The sequence below is a fragment of the Pseudochaenichthys georgianus genome, chromosome 18 (genome assembly GCF_902827115.2).
Source record: "Pseudochaenichthys georgianus chromosome 18, fPseGeo1.2, whole genome shotgun sequence".
Taxonomy (NCBI): Eukaryota; Metazoa; Chordata; class Actinopteri; order Perciformes; family Channichthyidae; genus Pseudochaenichthys; species Pseudochaenichthys georgianus.
This window is the reverse complement of record NC_047520.1, coordinates 1,194,201-1,218,642: the sequence shown is the minus strand read 5'-3', so window position 1 is coordinate 1,218,642 and position 24,442 is coordinate 1,194,201. Positions and strand designations below refer to the sequence as shown.

General features: G+C 41.0%; 1 protein-coding gene across 6 annotated transcripts; it reads right to left on the bottom strand.

Moving 5' to 3' along the window:
- Positions 1 to 4,198: 4,198 nt before the first annotated feature.
- LOC117463577 (zinc finger protein 420-like) lies at positions 4,199 to 22,955 on the bottom strand. 6 transcript variants are annotated; one of them, XR_004553942.2, is made up of 5 exons: positions 22,679 to 22,699; positions 21,741 to 21,806; positions 18,271 to 18,373; positions 17,714 to 17,860; positions 15,745 to 16,401 (listed from the first exon to the last, which is right to left on the bottom strand). XR_004553942.2 is itself a non-coding variant. In XM_034105892.2 (3 exons), the coding sequence occupies exons 2-3, from the start codon at positions 21,771 to 21,773 to the stop codon at positions 6,470 to 6,472; spliced, it is 1,398 nt and encodes a 465-aa protein (XP_033961783.1). In that variant the 5' UTR covers positions 21,774 to 21,806; positions 22,679 to 22,955; the 3' UTR covers positions 4,199 to 6,469. The 6 variants fall into 6 exon arrangements, 2 of the variants coding, with proteins under 2 accessions (XP_033961783.1, XP_033961784.1); XR_004553940.2 differs by lacking the exon at positions 17,714 to 17,860; XM_034105892.2 differs by lacking the exons at positions 15,745 to 16,401; positions 17,714 to 17,860; positions 18,271 to 18,373 and adding an exon at positions 4,199 to 7,834 and having other exon boundaries at positions 22,679 to 22,955.
- Positions 22,956 to 24,442: the final 1,487 nt, after the last annotated feature.

Here is a 24,442-nt window from a genome sequence, read left to right as displayed (position 1 = left end):
ATAGACATACAGAGCAATAGCAGGAATTAAGTGACTATAATTTAGTTGAGGCCGAAGGCCTGAGTGAACAGATGGTGTTTGAGGTGTTTTTTAAAGGTGTCCAGAGTGTCTGCATTCCTGATTGCAGAGGGCAGAGAATTCCAGAGGGTGGGGGCTGCGACACTGAAGGCTCTGTTGCCAAATGTTTTTAGCTTGGAGCGCTGGATGGAGAGCAGCCCTTTGTCAGAGGACCGCAGGTGACGAGAGGGGGTGTAGGGCTGAAGGAGGTCAGAGATGTATGGAGGGGCTAGGGAGTGGAGAGATTTGTAGGTTAGCAGGAGGAGTTTGTACTGGATGCGTGACTTGACCGGGAGCCAGTGAAGGTGGATGAGGGTGGGGGTGATGTGTTGCCAGGGATTAGCACACAGGACCTTTGACACACAGGAAGCCAGTGTAAAGACTTAAGAACAGGAGTGATGTGATCCTCTTTCTTAGTGTTAGTGAGGACTCGAGCAGCAGCGTTCTGAATTAGCTGCAGCTTTCTCATAGATGTTTTTAGTGAGACCTGTGAAGACACCATTACAGTAGTCCAGTCTACTGAAGATAAAAGAATGGACAAGTTTTTCCAGATCCTGCTGTGACATTAGTCTTTTAATCCTAGATATATTCTTTAGGTGATAGTTGGCTGATTTAGTAACTGTTTTAATGTGACTGTTGAAACTCAGGTCAGAGTCCATGACTACACCTAGATTTCTGGCTTTATCTGTTTTTTTGAACATTGCAGACTGAAGCTCAGCGCTAACTTTTATACGTTCTGCCTTGGCTCCAAAAACCATTACCTCAGTTTTATCTTTGTTTAATTGGAGAACGTTCTGACACATCCAGTCATTGATTTGTTCAATGCATTTACTCAGTGTTTGAATTGGAGCATATTCTCCTGGTGAAATTGTTACGTACATTTGTGTGTCATCCTCATAGCTATGGTAACTTATTTTGTTGTTTTTCATTATCTGAGCCAGTGGTAGCATGTAGATGTTAAAGAGAAGAGGCCCCAAGATGGAGCCTTGAGGTACCCCACATGTCATATTTGTCAACTCAGATGTGTATTTACCTATAGAAACAAAGTTTGTTCTGTCCTTTAAGTAGGATTCAAAACCATTTAGAACTGTTTCGGAAAGTCCCACCCAGTTTTCTAGTCGGTCTAGTAATATGCTGTGGTCAATAGTGTCAAACACAGCACTGAGATCTAATAATACTAACTCTGAAGTTCTACCACTGTCTGTGTTTAAGTGGATGTCATTGAAGACCTTTACAAGAGCAGTCTCAGTGCTGTGGTTTGGACGAAAGCCTGACTTGAACACATCGAAACAGTTATTTAAATTCAAGAAGTTACTCAACTGTTGAAAAACAACTTTTTCAATGATTTTACCAAGAAATGGCAGGTTTCATATGGGCCTGTAATTGTTCATTACTGAAGCATCTTCTAGATTATTATTTTTTAAGAGCGGTTTAATGACTGCAGTTTTCAGGGCCTGTGGGAAAATACCTGAGTGAAGAGATTTGTTTACTATATGAACTAGATCTGAGGCCATCCCCACGAAAAACCTCTTTGAAAAATCCTGTTGGAATAATATCAAGGCGGCAGGAGGAGGATTTCAGACGTTGAATAATGTCCTGTAGGTTTTTTTTATCATTAATCTGATGGAATTGTGTCATGGTGTTTGAATTTATATTAGGTGGACATAGGGACAATACATTTGCTGTACCTGATGCAGAGGCACTGACTGCTTGTCTGATTTTCTGAATTTTGTCAGTGAAGAATGAGGCAAAATCATTGCATGCCCTGGTGGATAGAAATTCAGAGCCTCCTGACACTGGGGGGTTAGTTAGTCTGTCGACGATAGAAAACAAGGAACGAGCGTTGTTTTTGGTAATGATGTAGGAGGCGTGTGGTGCAGTGGATTGTGAGTTGGTATTCGGATCAGGAGGTCACAGGTTCAAACCCCACTACAGTCAGCATGTCGTTGTGTCCCTGGGCAAGACACTTCACCCCAAATTGCTCCTCTGGGGATTGCCCACAGTATTGAGTATGTAAGTCGCTTTGGATAAAAGCGTCTAACAAGTGACATGTAATGTAATGATGTCAGAGAAGAACGACCGTCATGCGTTTTTCAATTCCAAATTATGAAAGGCCAAGTCTCTCTTTATAGATTTCAAAGTGAACCTGGAGATTTGTTTTTCACCACCTACGTTCAGCTTTTCGAGACTCTCTTTTCACGGTCATGTCCTTTCTCCATGGAGATATTATCTTGCCAATCACTTCCTTTACCTTAGTTGGAGCAATGGCATCTATAACATTTTTAATTTTTGAATTAAAATGATCTACTAGCTCATTTACTGAGATGCTAGCAGGGGCTAGTGTGCAAGAAAAATTCTGAGTAAACATTTCGCTAGTCCATCCATCTTCTCCCGCTTATCCGTGGTCGGGTCACGGGGGTAGCAGTTCCAGCAGAGAGCCCCAAACTTTCTTTTCCCTGGCGACATCAACCAGCTCTGACTGGGGGATCCCAAGGCGCTCCCAGGCCAGCGAAGAGATATAATCCCTCCACCTGGTCCTAGATCTACCCCTTGGTCTCTTCCCAGCTGGACGTGCCTGGAACACCCTAGGGAGGCGCCCAAGTGGCATCCTAACTAGGTGCCCGAACCACCTCAACTGGCTCCTTTCGACGCGAAAGGGGGAGCGGCTCAACTCTGAGTCCCTCCCTGATGACCGAACTTCTCACCTTATCCCTAAGGGAGACACCAGCCACCCTGCGGAGAAAACCCATCTCGGCCGCTTGTATCCGCAATCTCGTTCTTTCGGTCATGATCCATCCTTCATGACCATAGGTGAGGGTAGGAACGAAAATGGCCCGGTAGACAGAGAGCTTTGCCTTCTGGCTCAGCTCCCTTTTCGTCACAACGGTGCGGTAAAGCGACTGCAGTACCGCTCCTGCTGCTCCGATTCTCCGGCCCATCTCACGCTCCATTGTTCCCTCACTCGAGAACAAGACCCCGAGATACTTGAACTCCTTCACTTGGGGTAAGGACTCATTCCATACTTGGAGTGGACAGTCCATCGGTTTCCTGCTGAGAACCATGGCCTCAGATTTGGAGGTGCTGATCCTCATCCCAGCCGCTTCACACTCGGTTGCGAACCGATCCAGTGAGCTGAAGGTCGCAGACCGATGAAGCCATTAGAACCCCACATTAAGATGAAGATTAAGATGAACTTTTATTAATCCCTCATGGGGAAATTATTTCTCTGCATTTGACCCATCCTAGTGTTAGGAGCAGTGTGCTGCCATTTTGAACGGCGCCCGGGGAGCAATGTGGGGAACGGTGCCTTGCTCAGGGACACCTCGGTAGCACTTGGTCTTTCGGGGACTTGAACTGGTGACCTTCCAGTTCCCAAGCCAAGTCCCTATCGACTTCGCCACCACCGCCCCCCATCATCTGCAAAAAGCAGTGGTGCAATCCTTAGTCCACCGAACTGCAGACCCCCTCCCCCACGACTACGCCTCGAAATCCGATCCATGTATATTACAAACAGGATTGGTGACAAAGCGCAGCCCTGGCGGAGACCAACCCTCACCGGAAATGGGTCCGACTTACTGCCGAGGACCCGGATACAGCTCTCGCTTTGGGAGGATAGAGATTGGATGGCCCTGAGTGAGACCCCCTCACCCCATACTCCTGCAGCACCTCCCACAGTAACTCCGTGGGAACTCGGTCATACGCCTTCTCCAAGTCTACAAAACACATGTAGACCGGATAAGCGTACTCCCAGGCCCCCTCCAGGATCCTTGAGAGTAAACAGCTGATCCGTCGTTCCACGACCAGGACGGAATCCGCATTGTTCCTCCTCAATCTGAGGTTCGACAATCGGCCTGACCCTCCTTTCGAGTACCTTGGTAGTTTATATCATTTTTTAAAAAGTATCCGCTGATTTAAAGACGTTTCTTTCCCCAAGACGTTTCTTTTTGGACTCAGTAACGTCACGGACTGACACAGAAGTTGTATTACCGCAGTTGACCACTATGTCATTTTTCAATAAACTTTATTGAAATCCAGGTAGTGCCATCAAGTGGTGAAACTACAGCAACACGTGGACGAAATAAAAACGGGAAAAAACAAGAAAAGCAAATCTATTAAAAGAAAAATTTTGCAGATGAGGCATTAAAACAAATTATTTAAGAGAGGAACAAAAATCACTTTGCAAAAAATACTAATTTACTAAACAAACAAATGATTCCTTTTCGATATAACTGCAGTTCAAATACTGACCGTTCATTAAAACCAGAATACAAAGTGATTGGAAGTAATTATAAAACATTAAACAGTTTCTAATGATGAGTCAAAGAGTCTCTTTGTGTCAACAAATGTAATGAGAAACTAGAAAACAAGTTTTATGTTTACAGCTCAGATTATTACAGCAGCAAGAATCACATTTGCTGAGAACACAGAAAACTAACGGCCGTCACAATGAAGTCAAATAATGAACATGAGATAATATTATATCAGAGTTTCACTAGAACAATGTTTGTTCAAAAAAACAAGAACGTTACAAATGTACTTTATCACTTCTCATACCTAACGTGTCTTAGTGTTTTGTAAAGTAAATCCAAAAGCAAACTACCAAAAAAGCAACTCAAACCTTTCAATTGAACTAAAACGTTGAAAAATACAATTCAGTGTACATTGTAACGATCAACTATCAAAAATAGCTGTGTTAAAGGGATAGTGGAAATTGAACCCCAAATAGTTTCGTTTTAACTTATATACAAGCATAATTACGTACCAAAACAATCACACCTGATTAAAAAAATATAATAATTGCCTTACGCATGTTAGAAGCACTTTATTGCAGCTTCCCCAAACTTTTTTAGAAACGAAATGATCGATTCAGCCAAACCGGAAGTGAGGAAAACTCAGGAAGACGAAACGATAACAAACCATGGCGTCTATGCAGAATGAACGTGGAAGGGCACATATACCAGACAAAGAAGAAGGAGTGTACGAGGTATCCAGTGATGATAGCGTGTCAGAAACATCCTCTCGGCTTTCCTGCGAAAATGTAGTTTTAGGAACTGAATCTGAATCCGGTTCAGTAAGCGACGATGGTGAGAATATTGAGCCAGACGATGGACCATTACGTCCTTATTTGTTCGAGCCCGAGGTGATGGAGTTAGTTCACGGCATGGGCAATGGCGAGGATGACCAGGACCAGGCGCCAGATGATGCACCCCTACGCACAAATAATCTTGACTGGTAGGTCCCTAAGCATAGCTCACGCTAGGCGCTATATTATATATTGCAAAAGTTGGCATGCATGCACTGTAGGCCTATGGCTATGCCCGAGGATGACTGCATGTAGGGTACATTTCATAACATACCAGGGTCAGATTCACATAAATTATCTTGTCACATTTATTATTGTATATGTAACAGCCTTATGGGCATTAATTACATGAATACATTTAAATGAATTGTATACTAGCATGATATACAGCTAGAGCCAATCGGTCTTTTGACGTAGTATGGTCCTAATCCTAGGCTAGCCAGGCTGCCTGTCAAGTGTAGGCTGTACTCACAGTACTGTTAGTCTATCATGTCTATATGATGACTGTAGTGTACACATTCGACACTGTGTACCGGATTATCGGATGACGAGGCCTCCAGTCGCCTAATCGACAGGCAATAAATGGCGTTGTACACAATGGTACAGGCTAATGATGCATTAAATCAGCCAGAAAACATAATAAAATACTCGTGCCTCGTCCAATGTTTGTGCCCGTCTTCCTTTGTTTTCGTCATCACCCGAAGATTCCCGAAGTATTTCGTTTCATTGAGAGGGCGTGGTCGGGAGCAGTAAAATTGAAAATAAAATGAAACTAGGCGCATGAAATTAAAAAAAATGGTTTATTATGCTTATTTTTAATAAAAATACATAAGTTAAACCCAAAGTTTTCGGATTTCCACTATCCCTTTAAATAAACGCAAAAGGGGTTATTGATATGAAATAATATTATAAAGGCAAAACAGAACTGATAAACGGACAATCTACTCTTTCCACAAAATAGTCCCCACAGAAGTGTATTTCCTACTGTCTACGTCCACACATTCACAAAAGAAACAAAGACAGGTTGTATACGTTATTCAATTATAGACAGTTTTCCAGCCAAACAAAAAACAACAAGTCAGCTCGGCGATAAACCGAAATTGTCTTTACTGCCTAATCCAGGCCACTATAGTTTCATTGAAAAAAGGCTGTTGCTCCTGCGCCCGTCAGCAGCAAACAACTGAAATGTTTGTAGGCCTATTTAGGCAATAATCCACGACAAAAGAAAACACGATGATCGGCGTGGCACAAAAAAACATGTTTATTAGAACGTAGAGTCACTTACTGTTGGAGAAAACAGGGGGAATGCTAGCTTGACTCAGAAAAGGATCAGATTGAGGCAGAGTGAGTGCGCTGGTGGGATCTAAGAGTACTGATCTGAGTAAAAAGTGTCCCACATTGTTCACAGCTGTATGGTTTCTCTCCTGTGTGAATACGATGATGCCTCTTAAGTTGACTTGATGTAGTAAATGACTTGTCACACTGGTCACAGCTGTACGGTTTCTCTCCAGTGTGAATACGATGATGCGTCTTAAGATGACTTGATCGAGCAAATGACTTGTCACACTGGTCACAGCTGTACGGTTTCTCTCCAGTGTGGATGCGCTGGTGGACTTTAAGGTCTGGACAACAATAAAACATTTTCCCACACTTGTCACAGCTGTGTGGTTTCTCTCCTGTGTGAACACGATGATGGGCTTTGAGTTGACTTGATGTTTTGTACGTTTTTTCACACTCTTCACATCTGTATGGTTTCTCTCCAGTGTGAACACGTTGATGGACTGTGAGCTGACTTGGAGAATCGTACGTTTTCCCACACTCTTGACACCGGTATGGTTTTTCACCTGTGTGAATACGATGATGCCTCTTAAGATGACTTGGTGTAGTAAATGATTTGTCACACTGTTCACAGCTGTATGGTTTCTCTCCAGTGTGAACACTTTGATGGTTTGTTAGTTGATCTGATGTATTGCAAGTTTTCCCACACTGTTCACAGCTGTATGGTTTCTCTCCAGTGTGAATACGATGATGCTTCTTAAGATGACTTGATGTAGTAAATGACTTGTCACACTGTTCACATGTGTATGGTTTCTGTCCTGTGTGAATACGATGATGGATTGTGAGCTTACCTGATGAAGGGAACATTTTCCCACACTCTTCACAACAGTATGGTTTTTCTCCCGTGTGAATACGATGATGGATTGTAAGTTTACCTGATGAAGTGAACATTTTCCCACACTCTTCACACCAGTATGGTTTTTCTCCCGTGTGAATACGATGATGGATTGTGAGTTTACTTGATGAAGTGAACATTTTCCCACACTCTTCACACCAGTATGGTTTTTCTCCCGTGTGAATGCGATGATGGATTTTGAGTTGACTTGATGAAGTGAACATTTTCCCACACAGATCACAGCTGTAAGGTTTCTCTCCAGTATGAACTCTGTGATGAACCGTTAATCCTCCAGAGGCCTTGAAGGATTTGTCACACAGGTCACAGTTGTACGGTTTCTCTTCAGTATGGATGCGTTGGTGGACTTTAAGTGCACCAGTCTGAGAAAACGTTTTCCCACACAGGTCACAGTTGTGGGGTTTCTCTCCTGTGTGAACTCTCTGGTGACGCTTTAAGTTCCCAGATAATTTGAAGGATTTGTCACACAGGTCACAGCTGTGAAGTCTGAGTCCTCTCTGGTTCTAAAGCAACAGACATACAGAGAGACATTCATTAAGTACATTTTTTTACAATCTTTTGCAACATGCCTTCTTGAACAAAAACAAAAGTAATTGAGCTATCATTTTCAAATAATGTTATTAAATAACTGTTAACTTCTTAAGCCCCAAGCCTGTTTTTCAGGTTTCAGGCTCGAAAATGGAACAAGATGGAACTTAGTCAAAAAGTGTAAATTCTTGTCTCCGGCCAAATAAAAACCATTACTTATAGTGAAAACCACCCTTGAATGATGGGTTAGTAGCCTAAAAGCTTTAGGAATCCAAAGAATAACATATAATAAGTACTCTGTATCAAGATTGAGGCAAAACAAGTGAGAATTGACCTTTTTAGAGAGCTTTAGCAAAAAAAAGTCCAAGCAGACTAAGCTTTGGGTACATTTGGGTACATTTGTTTCCATCAGTGCCATTTAACCTTTTTCAGGTACCAGACTGTAAAAATCATTGTATAACATTTAATTATCACTATAGGTATTCATTTCATACATTTTTTTTTTTTAATGTGTACAAAATAAATAATTAAGTGTGTGTGTGTGTGTGTGTGTGGTGTGTGTGTGTGGGTGGGAAGTTCCCTCTTTGCATGAGATGCATGTTACTTGCACAATAAAAATTAGGAAACTTAGGAAACATTTGACTCCAACTGGAGCAGATTTATTAAAAAAAATTAGCAACACACTATACAACAAGCATTTTTTGGGTAAAAAAACCAACTTTATACAAACCCTGAATGTTACAGTATTACTCCAGTAAGTCATGCCATGCCCTGTAACAGTTATTTTTGGTAGTGAAGCACAGAGGGACCTGCCACTTCCTGCAGCACACAGGTGTCTTCACCCTTCTGTTGCCAGCATCAGAGCACCTCCTGCAGTACCTCCTGACCTTAGTGGCATCTTCCCCATAATACTCGGGCATCCAGAAGCCATATCATCATCGCCTTCCTCACTGTGAAAACAAATGTGGAAAAAACAAATAGATTAATTCTCTGGCTTGTACTTTCAAAAATGTAACTCAAATCAGGAATAATTTCTCTACAACAACAGCAGAACATCAATTTTGAGTGTGTGAAATAACATTATATCACTCAAAATGTATACCGTGTAAATTATGTGAGACGGGGTTCATATAATCTTTTCAATATTTAATAATATTCCGTCTGTCATATATATATATATGCATGTGCGTATATATAATATAAGTAATAATTGTAATAATTGTAAGTCGCTTTGGATAAAAGCCTCAGCTAAATGAAATGTTATGTAATACCGTGTTCAATTCAACATGTATATGTCTTGTTTATTTCAACAACAAGAACAAGAAACGGCATCCATCGTCTTTGTTTGTTGTTGAGTGTGTGAAAGAACATTATATCACAAGATGGATGCCGTCGTGTTATTGTCACGTGTGTGAAATTACTATAGATGAATACACTCTTACACCAAATAAATAACAAAAAGATAAAAACAGATGAATACTCTTACACCAAATAAATAAGTAATAGATACAAACAGAGAGATTACATACCTTTCCGGTGATGGAGGTTCATAATCAGAGTCATTACTGTCCCCTTTATGCGTGACGAGATCACTATCTTCCGACGGAGAGTCCTGAAATACGATGTCCAATGCCTCCTCGACGGACAAAAAAGTCTTCTTTCTGGCTGCCATTGTTACAATGAAGACAAAGAAAACAAATCCTGCTGTTTTGCTGATCGATCTGCCGTTCTCTGCTCTCCTGTCGCCGCGGGACATGCTATGCTATGCTATACTATGCTGCGTAAAAAGAGTGGGCGTGTGCGTAAACCAGCTATTCTGCTTTTATACTTACGCAATATCCTATCTCTGGAACCCATTGGTCGATGTGGGTGATTGACACCTTTTTTTAATTGTTAGAGCCAATCAAATCGAGTGGCAGTTTCAAAATACGTAAATACGTTACGCCCGCGGAGGGGAGCTATGCGTAAACTGCATCTCCCGCAGCTGAAGCCACGGACTGTTAATCGTTGGACCTACTCTTCTGCCGTGAATGAAAGGATTGATTATCAGTAATCATTTTAAAGTGAAAAGAGCCATTGGATTAATCTTGAGCAGTGTTTTTATTCCTTTGAACACAACTTTTGATCACAAAACAGCCAAGGTAAGACCTAATTATTGTCATGGATTTGAAAACTGATATTGTTTACTTGCTATGTTCTGGCTGCTAGTTCGGTTAATGTTGTGCCTGTAGTGATGGGGTGTATACCCATGGAATCTGTGGAATCTCAGCTTTCAGAAAATGTGTTGTTTGTGCAGAAAGTATGAATTATAAATGATCGTTTTTGTGAGTTATGAGCAGAAATAGCAATTGCCCGTGTTTGCCATGGGCTCATTTAGAGGCTTCTTGTGAGACTTCTTTTTTGAAAAACATTTTTTTTTCCGTATCGTCAGTTAGCCAAGTTTCCTCCGGTCAGATGGGTATGGAACATTAATAGTTTCATGAATGACTCTTGAGATATAGCACTGTTGCTACATATATAGCATTTTCGGACCCGAGCTCGGGTCCGTGGGGCGTAAGAGGTTAAAGAATCACTCCTAAATTCACCAAAAGTTAGCATTCTAATGTAACATAAAGTACCGCGAGCACCATGTAATCAGAGGTATTGTTGGAAAGCTCCGTCCCTCCTGCACAATCTCATCGGATCCAAATATGGTAATTTCCTTTGTATCAGCAACCAATCGTGTACAAAGGGGTCTTAAACCAAAAAACGAAATATCATTGACTGGTGTCAATTTCTGACAACGTGATTCGTTCAGATGCGTCACGTGGTGTGCTAAAACACTTCCTGGTTTAGCTTTCGCTGGAAATTTAAATCTCAAAATGGCAAAAGAACAGCGAAAAAAACGTTCACATAGAAGTAGACAACAATTGTCACTTCCACGAAGCAAGGTTAGACAAAAAACAAATGACCCCGAACATGAAATACCTTCACGGAGTGTGTCGAGGCGCAAGCTGTCATCCAGAGAAAAGGAGGGTTTAGGTAGCGCCACACAACAATCTTTAAAGGTCTTTTTCTCAAAATGAGTTTTTGTCTCATATTCTGAGTGAGAAATGTCAACTTCAGTAGCACTTACATACACCAAACATTCCAGTAATATTCCTATCAATATTCTGAAGGTTTTTACAGAAGGGTATGTTCATATATGACATTTTATACCTAAAACATGGCAGAATACTGTTGACAGTATTTTCTGATTTATGGAGTGATAAAAAGAAATATCCAAAATCCCTTCTGGAAAAACTTTAGACTCTAGACTGGTGCACTACAAAATGAAACAAGAATTTGTTGTAAACCTGACTTTATCCAATGTTCAGAATTGTGTTCCTGAAATGTATGATAATATGCGCATATTTAAACATGCTATTTCAGAAAACATGTAATACAAAAAATGACTGGCGTATCTAAAGCCAGTTGAGTAGCACTTGAAATGTTTTGGCTCTATGAAACCTGAAGTACTTATGTGATTCTGTTTTCTTCAAGTTTGTATCTTCTTGGTCGAATGCACTTATTGTAAGTCGCTTTGGATAAAAGCGTCAGCTAAATGCAATGTAATGTAATGACCTTTTTAGAGAGGTTTAACAAAAAAAAATCCCACCTCTGGGTTCATTTGGGTGGAAATGGGTGTATTTGCCGTTTATCTCTTTTTAACCGTTAGAGCCAATAAAATCGAAGGAGAATTTCCACATACACATTACCATTGAAAAGTGGGGGCTATGCACACACAGTTTGCCCAAAGCGAAACCTATCTTACGCTCTGAAATCTGAAAACTAGTTTTATTGCTGATGGATTATCAGAAATCATTTCAAAGTGACACAGACACATTGGATTAACCCATGGATTAACCTTCAGCAGCGTTTTTATCGTTTTAATGCCATTTGATCAGAAAACAACAAAGGTAAGACATGTTGTCGTGTTGCCTACCTAATACTACGTGGTGTGATGTCTTTGTTAGCTTCTCATGTCGCGAGTTCGCATCGGTCAGTAATGATACCAATACCTGTCGAATTTGTGCAATCTCAGCTTGCTAATCAATATCTTGTTTGTGCAGATACGATAAGTAATAAGGGTATTTTAACGAGAGTTCTGTGCTAAGTGTGTTAGCATATTTTTGCTCAGGGCTAATTCAGAGCCTTTGTTATTACCCTTAAGTTTTGTTTGGCTAAAAATGGTTAATATTGTCTGATAGCTGAGTTTCTTCCAGTTAAGTGGGTATGACACATTAATAGGTTTTTAAATGTTAAGAAGCCCTCAGACGCTGTTTCTTGCAGATATTGCGATCTTTCCCCCGCCCGAGGGGAATGGGGCTTAACAGGTTAAAGAAGAGACACTACATACTGATATACACCTGAACATCAGCAGGAGAGGACTCTTTAAAGTAGAGCTATTACGTACTGATAAACATCTGAACATCAGCAGGAGAGGACTCTTTAAAGTAGAGATATTACATACTGATATACACCTGAACATCAGCAAGAGAGGACCCTTTAAAGAAGAGACACTACATACTGATATACACCTGAACATCAGCAGGAAAGGACTCTTTAAAGTAGAGACACTACATACTGATATACACCTGAACATCAGCAGGAGAGGACTCTTTAAAGTAGAGACACTACATACTGATATACACCTGAACATCAGCAGGAATGGACTCTTTAAAGTAGAGACACTACATACTGATATACACCTGAAAATCAGCAAGAGAGGACTCTTTAAAGAAGAGACACTACATACTGATATACACCTGAACATCAGCAGGAGAGGACTATTTAAAGTAGAGATACTACATACTGATATACCAGGGATGCAAACGCAGCAGGTATGAAAAAGGTGACAAGGATCCAACCCCCTGACCCCACGGAATATCGGCATTAAAATTAGGAATCAGAGGATTTTAGCAGTCAGAACAACTAAAACAGCAGTGTTAATAATAACAGAAACAACAAAGAGTCACATCTAATATAAATATATAAAAGCATTTATTTTAATTGTGTAGCAGTCAGTTTATAATTTTTTGTTTTGTTAGCAAATGACACCAGAAGTGTTTTATTTGTGCTAAATCTCTCTAAAAAGCTCAAATGTCACTTGTTTTGCATCAATCTTGATACAGGGTACTTATTATATGTTATATTTTGGATTCCTAAAGCTTTTAGTCTACCATCCCATCATTCAAGGGTGGTTTTCACTATAAGTAATGTTTTTTCTTTTGGACGGACACAATAATTTATGTTCAATCTGAATTCACTTTAAATTGGACCTATAATGCTATATTTGACAAATATATTGTAGGGCCATACCTATATAAAACATGTCTGTGAAGGTTTTTTTTCAAAATACGAAACAGATCATGCATTTTAGCCATGCCTAATTTTGCTCTATTTGCTGTATTCCAGCCCTGTTTTTGCGCGGGCTGATTCTGTGACGTAGCTTTAATGCAAATGAGCTGCAGCTGACCACGCCCCCCACAGAAAAGGGGGTGTGGCACGGCCCCGGCACGAGCGTCATATTACCATGCTTGCTGTGAATGCGGGTGGAAAGGAAACATGTTCTCTCAGACAAATGCATGTGTTGAGTATGTTATGAGTATGATCCCGAATATGACACTGAAGAAGCGGAGGTTTTGGTGGAAGTGCAAACATCTCGGTTGCAGCAGGACCTTTCTGAATGGTTATTTGACAAGCTGTTGTCCCTATTTATTTTACGTTAACTCTGTTTGTTGTTTCGATGCTTGCTACTTATTCCGTTTCCATTCATATTTTGGCTAATTAGCAAGAATGCAATGTGTACAGTTTGCAGAGGTGGGGACTCGATGCACATGACTCGCACATTTTTTTACTTGAGACTTGCTTGACTAACATTGATAAAAGACTTGGCTTTGACTTGGTATTCATGACTTGAGACTTCACTTAAGCTTGAAATAGATGACTTGAAAGGACTTGAGTGTGTACAATTAAATATTTGCGTTTGTTTTTGAAGTGAGATATTACGTTTAGCTTTTTCGAAAACGTGATTATAGCGCCATGCGCGCAAACCTGGCAACCCACTAGAAGGCAGGAGTCTCAGTTAATATGGCAGCGGCTAGCGTTACTCCACAAATAGTCAAGTTTGGATTCAAGGATTATGTTGTCGATGACGTTAATAAGAAGAGAACAGCGGCATGCAGGGTCTGCAGCATAAAGATCAGTGACACGAGTCGACCACCACAACATCCAACTTAATTCGTCACTACAAAAAAAAACACAGAAAGGTAGGCTACGTGCATGTGTTGTGTTAGCTAGAAAGCTAACGTTAAGTTTAAGCTACGTTAGATTTGGTTTCAAATCAACAAAGCATTGCAAAGAGAAGACAAAACGGTAAATGAACACTAGAACCGCCAAGGGATTCATTTGGACTAACCCTGATACTGACGGGGTGTCAGGAGAGGGAGAGAGAGGAAAAGAGATGCCTCGTTTATTTCCCCTGTGTTATTATCAGAAGTTACTGTAAACTTTTGAATAATGTAGTTCATCTTCTTTTAGTAGTTTGTTTAAATATTTTAATTATGTTGTTTTTGTTTGTAGAAGTGCATCATTCCTTGAGTTATTGTAAAATGAATCTGAACTTTTTGATCTGTTATTGATGATAACCTGAAGCAATTTCTAAATTAAACCAATTAAGTGAGTTTAAAATCGTCCTACTTAGTTTATAAGGAAGTTATGAAGAGGAACAAATTAAATGATTTAAAAATTATATTTATGTAGGTGCTGATGCTGTTAGCAGTTCTAGTTTTTAAATAAATATGTGTAATAGCAAATGTCATATATGATTTTCTTACCTGGAATTCTGCCTTATTGAACAGACTTTTTGATTGAGTCCTAGCTATATTGTCTGCAGTTCTAGGGTTAATATGAATCTAATATGATTGTCATCGGTCTAAATTAGATTTCAAATGATTAACTGTGTATGTAATGAAGATCATAGTGTGGGTTGAATCCATTTTCATAACCACTGTCTTTTAACTGATTTAAATGCGGAAACTGGGCTTATTCATCAGAATTTTGTATGACTTGACTTGCTTGATCTGTGCAATGACTTGACTTGCTTGACTCTCATCACAGTGACTTGGGACTTGCTTGATACTTGTAGGTCAAGACTTGAGACTTGCTCATGACTTGCACATGTAGGACTTATTCCCACCTCTGACAGTTTGTAACATAGTGTGTAACAAAAAAACAGCGGTATATATTTATATAGGGAGACATTCATCTTTTCAGCATATACAATGGCCGCATTACGTTTATAAATAGTTAACAGTCCTTTTCTTCCAACATCGTGCAACAAGTGTTACTGTTGGAAAGTTCAATAACTTTGGGTCATAAAAAGTATAACTCCAGATGCTTAAACACCTCAGTTGTCAGCAATGTGTGTAGTTTCATGTGTTTTTAAAAGCTCAGTTATTGACTTCTTTATACAGGTGTACATGTGGAAATTGCGCTACAATGCCTTCTGAACCAGAGAATGTGTGCTGCATTGAGATACCACAGGTAACATTTTTGATAGCTTCACTAAGTTGTCTGTTTAGAGAATACATTTTTCACATGTCATTCAATATGTTTATCACACTAGGTGCCAAGACGGATGCAGGAACTTGAGGACTCTGTGCGTTGTATGGTGGACCATCCTGGATTGGAGCCAGTGTGCCTAAATGTGTTCTCCCTGCAGAATGCATTTAATATATACAGAGCTGAATATGGGAGACTACAGATGAGGCAAATACAGCAGTGAGTGGCTTGTTGTTTATTTTTTTGTATGACTGAATTTGTAAAACGTATGTTGTAATACGTAATATTGTTCATGAAAATAAATACTGGTGTATATGGTTTTATGCAATCTTTCATTTCATTCTGTCATTGTACATGGCGTTACTATTATATACGCGTTACTATTATATACACTACCCAGCAATGGCATAACACACATTTGTTGATGACAAAAAAAGTCCACACACAACCGTTTGCTTTTGAAATCTGCATATACTTTACCCATCAAACATGAATAATCATGACACATTTTATATAAACTGTCGGAATTTTATTGTCAAAATAAACAGTTCTTGAACCCATACAAAATAAGTAAACATACTTGTAATTTACATAAATGACAGGCTTTTGAATAATTATTCTTTGCAATTATTTCAGGCGTCACAGGTATCTAGCCTACAGAAGTTTTGTGAGCTGGTGTTGGGGCTTCCTTGGATGCAGGATCAGAGTGGTGATTCCGGCCTGTGTTATCCTCAGGATTCGCAGGGAGTTTCCTGATCCGCAAAACGTCTATGTTGGGTTCAGACAGCAGCCAAATTGAACCGTGTAGCATAACCTGCGATGACCTCCTCCCTGTCAGGTCGCTCGTATTGGGAACATAGGTCCTCTGGGATGGGTATCTTCAAAACCTCCTGTGTGAATGGTGCAGGGTCCACAAAGACTTGGTTGAAGATGAGGTACATCAAGTTGGCCACATAACCTGTGCAATATTTTAAAAAAGCAAAATAAATATTTGGTTTAGATTTTTATATGCATGTGAAAAAACAACAGAAAGTTCTTCCTACTTTTTTTCAAATATTGTTTTATTTTATAATTTATTGTGCCGTTTGTGCAATACATATTTCATATTTAAAATGTATAAATATGAAAATTACTGGCACCTTCAACAGATTTATATATATAATTTTCATGCGCTTGCGTCCTAATTTATATGGAAGTCTATTATTTTACTTCTGCATTTATCTGCCATTGTTGTTGTAATGCTGCAGTTTGTTTTGAAAGATATTTGAAAAGTAAAATATCCAATGTAGGGATGGGTATCTTTAAGGTTTTAACGGTACAACTACTACTTTTATCGATACCGCTTATCGGTCCAGTCTTTTAACGGTACTCTTATCGGTTCTTTTGAAAAAAAAAAAAAAGGTAACCTAACTAAACAAATTGTGAACAAAACTAATATTGCTTTTTATTTAAATTAAATACATAATATTTCACATCAAAAGAAACAACAGTGTTTTAACAAATCGTATTAAATAATCTGATGACAGAACTGTAAACAGAACCGCTGAAACTTTAACAAAATAAATAACTCAGTTACCTCTAATCATTGTATAATTGAGTTAACTCTGTGTGTTGCTGCTAGCATACATAACACCTGACGTGGAAACGTTACTCGTGGACGGGGCTACAGAGCTACTAGAAAGACAGTCGAGCCCGGTGCATTCCTCCGTCTGGATGTGGAGCACTTTTGCTAAATGTTTAGACAAATTGCTCGTGTTACCGCCCTTACATGCTAAACTCTTATAGCACTTTTGGTAACGAGGATTGTCCACATCGACACGGCTATAGTTTAACCACACCTCGGAGCGCGTCCTCTCCACCATCTCCTCCGTGTGTGTGTGTGTGTATGTTGCTGCAGGTAACAGCTGCGTGTGTGTAAACTGCCCCGCCCCCTCTCAAGCAGGTGGGGGAGAGATCTCTCGCCTGGATTGGAAAGATCGAAAATACTAAAAAGACGCATTTCGCACGCTTTTTGCGTATTAGAAACGGAGTTGGCAACACTAAAACTGCAATATAATGTTTGTGTAGCAATAATACATGTACATATATCTTTTACATGTCTACAGTACCGATAAAAATACCGTTAACGTCGGAGCTTAACGGTACCACGGTCTTTAATAATTCAGCCCCAGGGCCGTTTAATACCGGGGCTCGGTACCCATCCCTAATCCAATGTAACGTGTACATTTTGTTGTGTAAATAGTTGTATAGTAAATATTTTAAACACTTACGGAATGTGGGGTCAGTCTTTATGGGTTTTGCTCTGCATTCTCCCTTCCTGGTCTTTGGGAACTGCAGTTTATACAGAGGCTTTCCAGTGGATGTAGTGGCTTGTGCACGATTAGCGTTTTCATTATAGTGCAAGGCTGCCAGGCAGTCTTTAATTTCCGTAATGAGAAAAGAAAATATAAATAATAGAAAAGGATGTAGATTGTCCCACTCTTGACCTAACAATCAACATCGGCACCTTTGTCGTTTCCCCGACTCAGACTGCAAGGACTCTGGGGGTGACCCTAGATAACAACCTGTCCTTCACTGCAAACATCGCTGCTCCAACCCGCTGCTGCTGCATTTCCTTTTATCGGTGGTAATACGCAGTGGATGTGTGCGGAGCTTACAAAATGAACTAAAATGTTACAAAACCATATAAAAACACCAAACCGATTACTGTTTGGGTTTGAGGCGACATTGATACGACCAAGCTACATGCTATGTAGTAGAGATAACTTTATCAGGAAACACACCGCTAAATAAAAAGGAATGCAAATATTAACATGGAAAAACTTACAGCTGGCCAAAAGGCGTCATATTCAGTCGGGGAAATGCACAATTTTCGACTTCCTTAACTCGTAGCTCTGTTGCCCCAATTACGAGTAACGTTATCACATCAGCTGTGCAGAGGTGGGAGAAGTTGTTATTAATAAACAAGAATACACTTTGAAAGGGGAGTGATTTGTAAAATATCCATAAAGAAAAATAAATCTGCTTACAGTCCCGTTTCATATGGTTGTTGAGAGATGTATCCTAATGTTGCTCTCAAAGTACACCAGATTGATGCTTTTAACTTCAACATTTAAAAAAAATCTTCCCCCGGACCCCCCCCCCCCCACTTAAATGTCCACATGGATAGGAAACTAAATTCATTTGCACATATCTTGTGTCCAATATACTTTCTGTTTTGGTGGTCATGCCACAACCGTGCATGTGAGTCATGGTAAGATATCTGGATTAAGAGGTTGCTTTTTCTTTGCACAGCATGACATTTTTAGTATTTTTATGCAGAGGTCAATCATTTGTACGGCCCTCGGAGGATGTTGAAAAAATGTAAATGGCCCTTGAGGAAAAAGGTTCCCCACCCCTGCTTTACACAGATCAGTCGTCCTGGTCCCTTTGCAGAAAAACAGCCCCAAAGCATGATGTTTCCACCCCCATGTTTCACAGTAGGCATGGTGTTCTTTGGATGCAACTCAGCATTCTTTCTCCTCCAAACACGTCTAGTTGAGTTTATTAAAATGTTACCTCTCATTTATCATGAAGAATTCATTTTCAAACATTGATTAAAGCCAATATTAAAATGATTAAACAAACGTCTGTTTGAGACTCCTCAGTGCACACAAAAATAACATGGAGAAATAAATAAATACGGATATGTTATTTAAAACCACCTCGAATATGTTGTGTTAATGTTATGAAAGGTTCTCATAAATTATGCGGTGACCAGGAGGACAGAATTACGTCTAAACTGACGCCGTGTTGCATTTCTATAGGTTGTAGATACGAGCATGGTTTTATATACTGTCACGTTTAATCGTGTTTTGTGCCGTTTGCCAAGACTTGATAAGTGGCTCGTAAAACACAGGAGGTATGGAAACTAAGAACACCATGTGGTAAATTGTACAGCTAATATAACACATTGGTTGCATTTCCTTTAACTGGTGTATTATGGATATATAGTTGCTGATCGACAGCTGGGACACAAACCACCAAATACAAACAAATTATTCAGATCCAGTCGTCATGACTCCACTCCGGGGGGATTCCCCGATCATTTCTTAGAGTTTCTCATTAAGGGGGGGGGTCTCCTGTCCCCGGTACACACTGCCTGAGGAAGGAAGTGTATTGTTTTTGTCATTAACCTTTTTCGGACCACTTATTTATTTATTTTGGTGACGATCCGACCTCCATGCTGCTGCTCTGGTTCAAACTGCATCCACCAAATAATATGATTTATCTCGACCTCCCCAAAATAACCAAAATCTAACACGGTGTGAGACAGTGTCTTTTTTAGCTGTTCTGTCGTCATTTCCTGTGATCTTCTTCATAAAGTCAGTCAAAATGAATGAATGGGCGTTCTTTGACTATTTATGGACAAATATGGGCATTACGTGAAGCCCGCAAGAGCTGCGGCGCATTTCGAGTCGATTGTGATTTATAAAGGGAAACCGGCGAAGGAAGTGCCGTACGCACTTCCTTCGCCGGTTCGCAATGTTTTGTGAATCGAAAAATTATGCCTGTACCAGGGTTTCCGCTAGGATTTTTTCTCGCCGGTCAAATGTCCGGGCAGAATTTATTTTACCGGTCATATTTCAATAATAATAAGAGTTGTGTGGCAGAGTTTCCGTTAGCAGGTAATTTACCGGACTATGAGCGGATATGCTGATGTTTAAAACTCAGTTCACGGGGCTCATTTTTATATTGTTTATAATCGTAACAGATCGAAACAATTCAGATTCATTTTTCAATAAATGATTCCACAAACAACATAATTATTACATTCAAAGAAACTACTTGTAGTAGATAACGTACATTATTCAGAAGTCTCTCTCTCTCTCTCTCTCTCTCTCTCTCTCTCTCTCTCTCTCTCTCTCTCCTCTCTCTCTCTCTCTCTCTCTCTCTCTCTCTCTCTCTCTCTCTCTCTCTCTCTCTCTCTCTCTCTCTCTCTCTCTCTCTCTCTCTCTCTCTCTCTCTCTCTCTCTCTCTCTCGAGGGCGGGGCTTCAGGTGATTATGCAGAGCTGCGTGTCTTTTTATAAATGTTACCAGCTAAAAACCGGTAATTACCGGCTAACGCAAGGCGTTATAAATGAGGCTCCTGAACATCAGCAGGAGAGAACTCTTTAAAGTAGAGACACTACATACTGATATACAGCTGACCATCAGCAGGAGAGGACTCTTTAAAGTAGAGACACTACATACTGATATACACCTGAACATCAGCAGGAGAGGACTCTTTAAAGTAGAGACACTACATACTGATATACACCTGATCATCAGCAGGAGAGGACTATTTAAAGTAGAGACACTACATACTGATATACACCTGAACATCAGCAGGAGAGGACTCTTTAAAGTAGAGACACTACATACTGATATACACCTTAACATCAGCAGGAGAGGACTCTTTAAAGTAGAGACACTACATACTGATATACACCTGAACATCAACATCAGCTGTCGGGCATTCGCGGCGCCGTAGTCAGGTTGGTGTGTCCCGCACCGTCGACCGTGACACGCCTTATTTGGACTGCCTGACCCGATGCATGGCCGATTCAACATGTTGAATCGGCTGAACATCAGCAGGAGAGGATTCAACATGTTGAATCGGCCATGCATCGGGTCTGGCAGTCGGACCAAATAATCACTCTGATTGGCTGTTCAGCTAGCAAATCAGTGCATGAGAAGCGAAGCGGAGGTGAGGGACGTAAACAAATGATTTAAGAAGGCACACACAGACTGCTATTCATTTTCATCTCATCATGACGATCTGGAATGATGCAAACGAAGACCTGCTCATCACCTTGATCCAGGAGAGGCCAGCTCTGTATGATATTACGGAGAAAATATACTCTTCTTCTTCTCTGTCTTCCGGTTGTTGCCTCTTTTGAATGACGAATACACACTACCGCCGCCTGCTGGTAAGGAGAGTTATTGCCACTCACGCACTGAAGTCGGTGCGGTGTGTTCCCGTGCTACACATGGCCAAAACGCAGGAGAACACGGCCAGGCAACAGCCGACTTCAGCGTCAGCTAGTCCTCTGGTGACTGCTTGGTGTGTCAGGGCCTTAAAGTAGAGACACTACATACGGATATACGCCTGAACCCATATCTAAATATAAGAGTCTGTAAAATAAAACCCACAATGTTAAAGGTGGTTTATCCTTAAACAAAAGTACAGGTTTAAAGTCCTTAAATGACACAAATGTCCCCCAGTGTAAGGGACAACAGTGTTAGGAATATATTGTGATGAAGTGAACACTGACCTGAGTTCTGGGGGTGTCTTTGTTCTCCTCCATGCTGCTCTCAGTGCTCCTTCTCTGCCTGGGTCTCTGAAACAAGTATTAACACTACAGTCAACACAAAACCAATCTACAGCTAAGAAGTACCTTAACAGCAGAGGTGAGAAGAAATTAACTCCATCCTGCTAGCAGGTTAGGGTTAGGGTAAGATGGAAAGGCCTGCACTTCACGAACATAAAACCCGCCAGCGACGAAGTGTTTGTAGAAAACCACAGCGTCCCTACACCAAGCATCACTGATGTAAACAATCACACCGCCGCCGCGGCTCTTCCCCCGCTAACCGTAGCTCTGTCTGAGCGGTAGCATGTTAGCCGGTCGAGCTGAATGGCAGAGTCTGGGACGTTGTCATTTAGTCATGATTGCATGAAAACGTACACAGCACTCTGTCACCCCACTATGGGTCGACCGGAGTAGTCTTATGGTGTCCATGTTATTGTCCAGTGAGCGAACATTAGCCATGATGCTCGGACTAGCGGGCCTGTGTGGGCTAGCTGCTAGCCTAGCTCGGATGCCTCCGCGCTTACCCCTCTTGTGCTTCCTCTCACACCGCTTGCGGCGTCTCCTATTCAGCACGTAGGTAGCAGGCGAGGACGAGGTTGAACGTATCCCAAAGCCGTAGCGGTACCTCTGCCAGCGTAGCGTCTATTGTTTGTTTTGTTGTCATGTCCTTGTCCAGCAGGAACTCACGACTGTAGGCTAGTGTATACTCCTGACGGCACTATCGGTTCGGGATGTTAGAAGTGAACTAGACGAACACACGTTAAAACAATAAAGACTCGGGAGAGCTAGCTGCTGCTGTCTGCGCTGCCATCTTGGTTAGCCCGCTGTGAGGAATGATCGATGAACAGCTCCAAATCAATAAAGTACTCAGTATTATCAGTAGTAAAAGTACACAGTATTACCCGGTGTTTCTGCTACTCTTTGTTCGTCAGTTTGTTGATGTTCACCGACTAGCATTAGCCACCTAGCATGAAGCAGATAAGGACCCGGATGAAGAGGTGGAATTGTTCTAAAGCTCCTCTCGTCTCTTCTTCTCCTGAGAGGAACGGGTTATATTCTAATATATGACAGTTATATATTAATGAGAGCTGATAGAGACTCCGACTGATGGAAGCTTTACAGCAACTGGTAGTCATGGCAGTTTGACACTGGAGCTTCAACCCTGGACTTCCTATTCCATAGAAGCAGTGCTTCGAAGCTTGCTTCAAATCACGTGACATGTGACGTCCGAAGCAGCAACTGCTTCAAATCACGTGACATGTGACGTCCGAAGCAGCAACTGCTTCATTTCCTGAATGAATCACTTGACTGGTTCGCGGTCCATTCACGCGATTTAATGCACTGCCTCGTCTCGATGGTGACAGGTTGAAACAGTTTCGAATTTGAGCGCTTCAACACTTTATGACCGCTCTAAACAATGCGCAATGTGTAGGTTGTTGTCGTCTGTTGAGTTGTTGTTGGCATTGCATTTGAATTGGATCATTATAGAGCAAGCCAGGAAGAAAGATAGGTCGTTCTGGCTCGGGAAACACTTCGAAATGTGGAGAAATTGTGAACAAAAAGACAATTATCAATATAAAAACAGTTCAATATTTCAAGGAATAGATAGCCCAGTGGGTACAGCCGGCGGCCCGAATGCGCCGATGTCCTCCGCGCAGCTGGTTCAAAGCCCGGAATGGATGTATTTTAATCATTGCTTTTCAACTTTAATAACTGATAAAAGGCCCTCTCCTCCCAAAGAAATGTCCAGCACTCTCTAGTCTCTTCTCAATAACCCAATACACACAATTATCAATCTTTAATTGCAAATAGAACATGATATTCAGTCTTAGTGTGTGTGTGCATCGAATATTTTTCAAGGCAAAGATACGTTACACCCACTGCAGCCTTGCACTTCGCCAGGAGAGGTCGCTGTAACTAAAGCTTCGAGAAATGAACCTATTTCCGACACAATTGTCCAAGTGGTTCGACGCTTCATTCAAAGCTTCATTTTGCCATCACTAGCAACTGGATCCTGCCTGAGAGCCTGGTCGAGAGCAGAAGTACCCGGGCTGAAGTCGAATAGTCTATTTAGCTTAGGAACCTTCCTAAAGGAGTGAAATGACCCGGAAGTCCCTCAGTGGCAGCCATGATAAGTGCCGTTCGAATTATCTTGAACAGTGCTTCTCAAAGTGTGGTCCGCGGACCACTGGTGGTCCGCGAGCGCCCCCTAGTGGTCCGTGAGTATATTGGTAACATTTCACATTTTAAATAAATAAGTTAATTTAAGTTTTCCGCACTCTCGCGGGAATATCTCCGCAATGGAGCAAGCTTAAGTTTCACTTTCGATTGCATGATATAGCCCAGCGCAACACCTTCGTCACACATGATGCCGCCGGTTTGTACCATTTTCAGGCGATTTGTAATCTGTTCTAGAAAAACTATGTGTTTTTGGATATTTGTGGAGTTAGGTGGTCCGCGAGTGTTTTTTTATTGGTTAAGTGGTCCTTGGTATGAAAAGGTTTGAGAAACACTGCTCTAGAATGATGAGAATGATAGGAAAGGAGGTTTCAAACTTCCTTTATAACCTCCTTTAGCTTAGGAACCACAGGACCTCCCTAACCGACAGGAGAAGCGAAAAATGCTGCCCCACAATGCATTGCAGCCGCAGCATTTGCCGTCTCAAC

Excerpts from the sequence above, each read along its gene's own strand:
- LOC117463577 (XM_034105892.2), bottom strand. The coding sequence starts at position 21,773 with ATGGAGGAGAACAAAGACACCCCCAGAACTCAG. Across the intron at positions 7,835-21,740 it reads AAGACACCCCCAGAACTCAG|AACCAGAGAGGACTCAGACT; the intron begins GTCAGTGTTCAC and ends CTGTTGCTTTAG.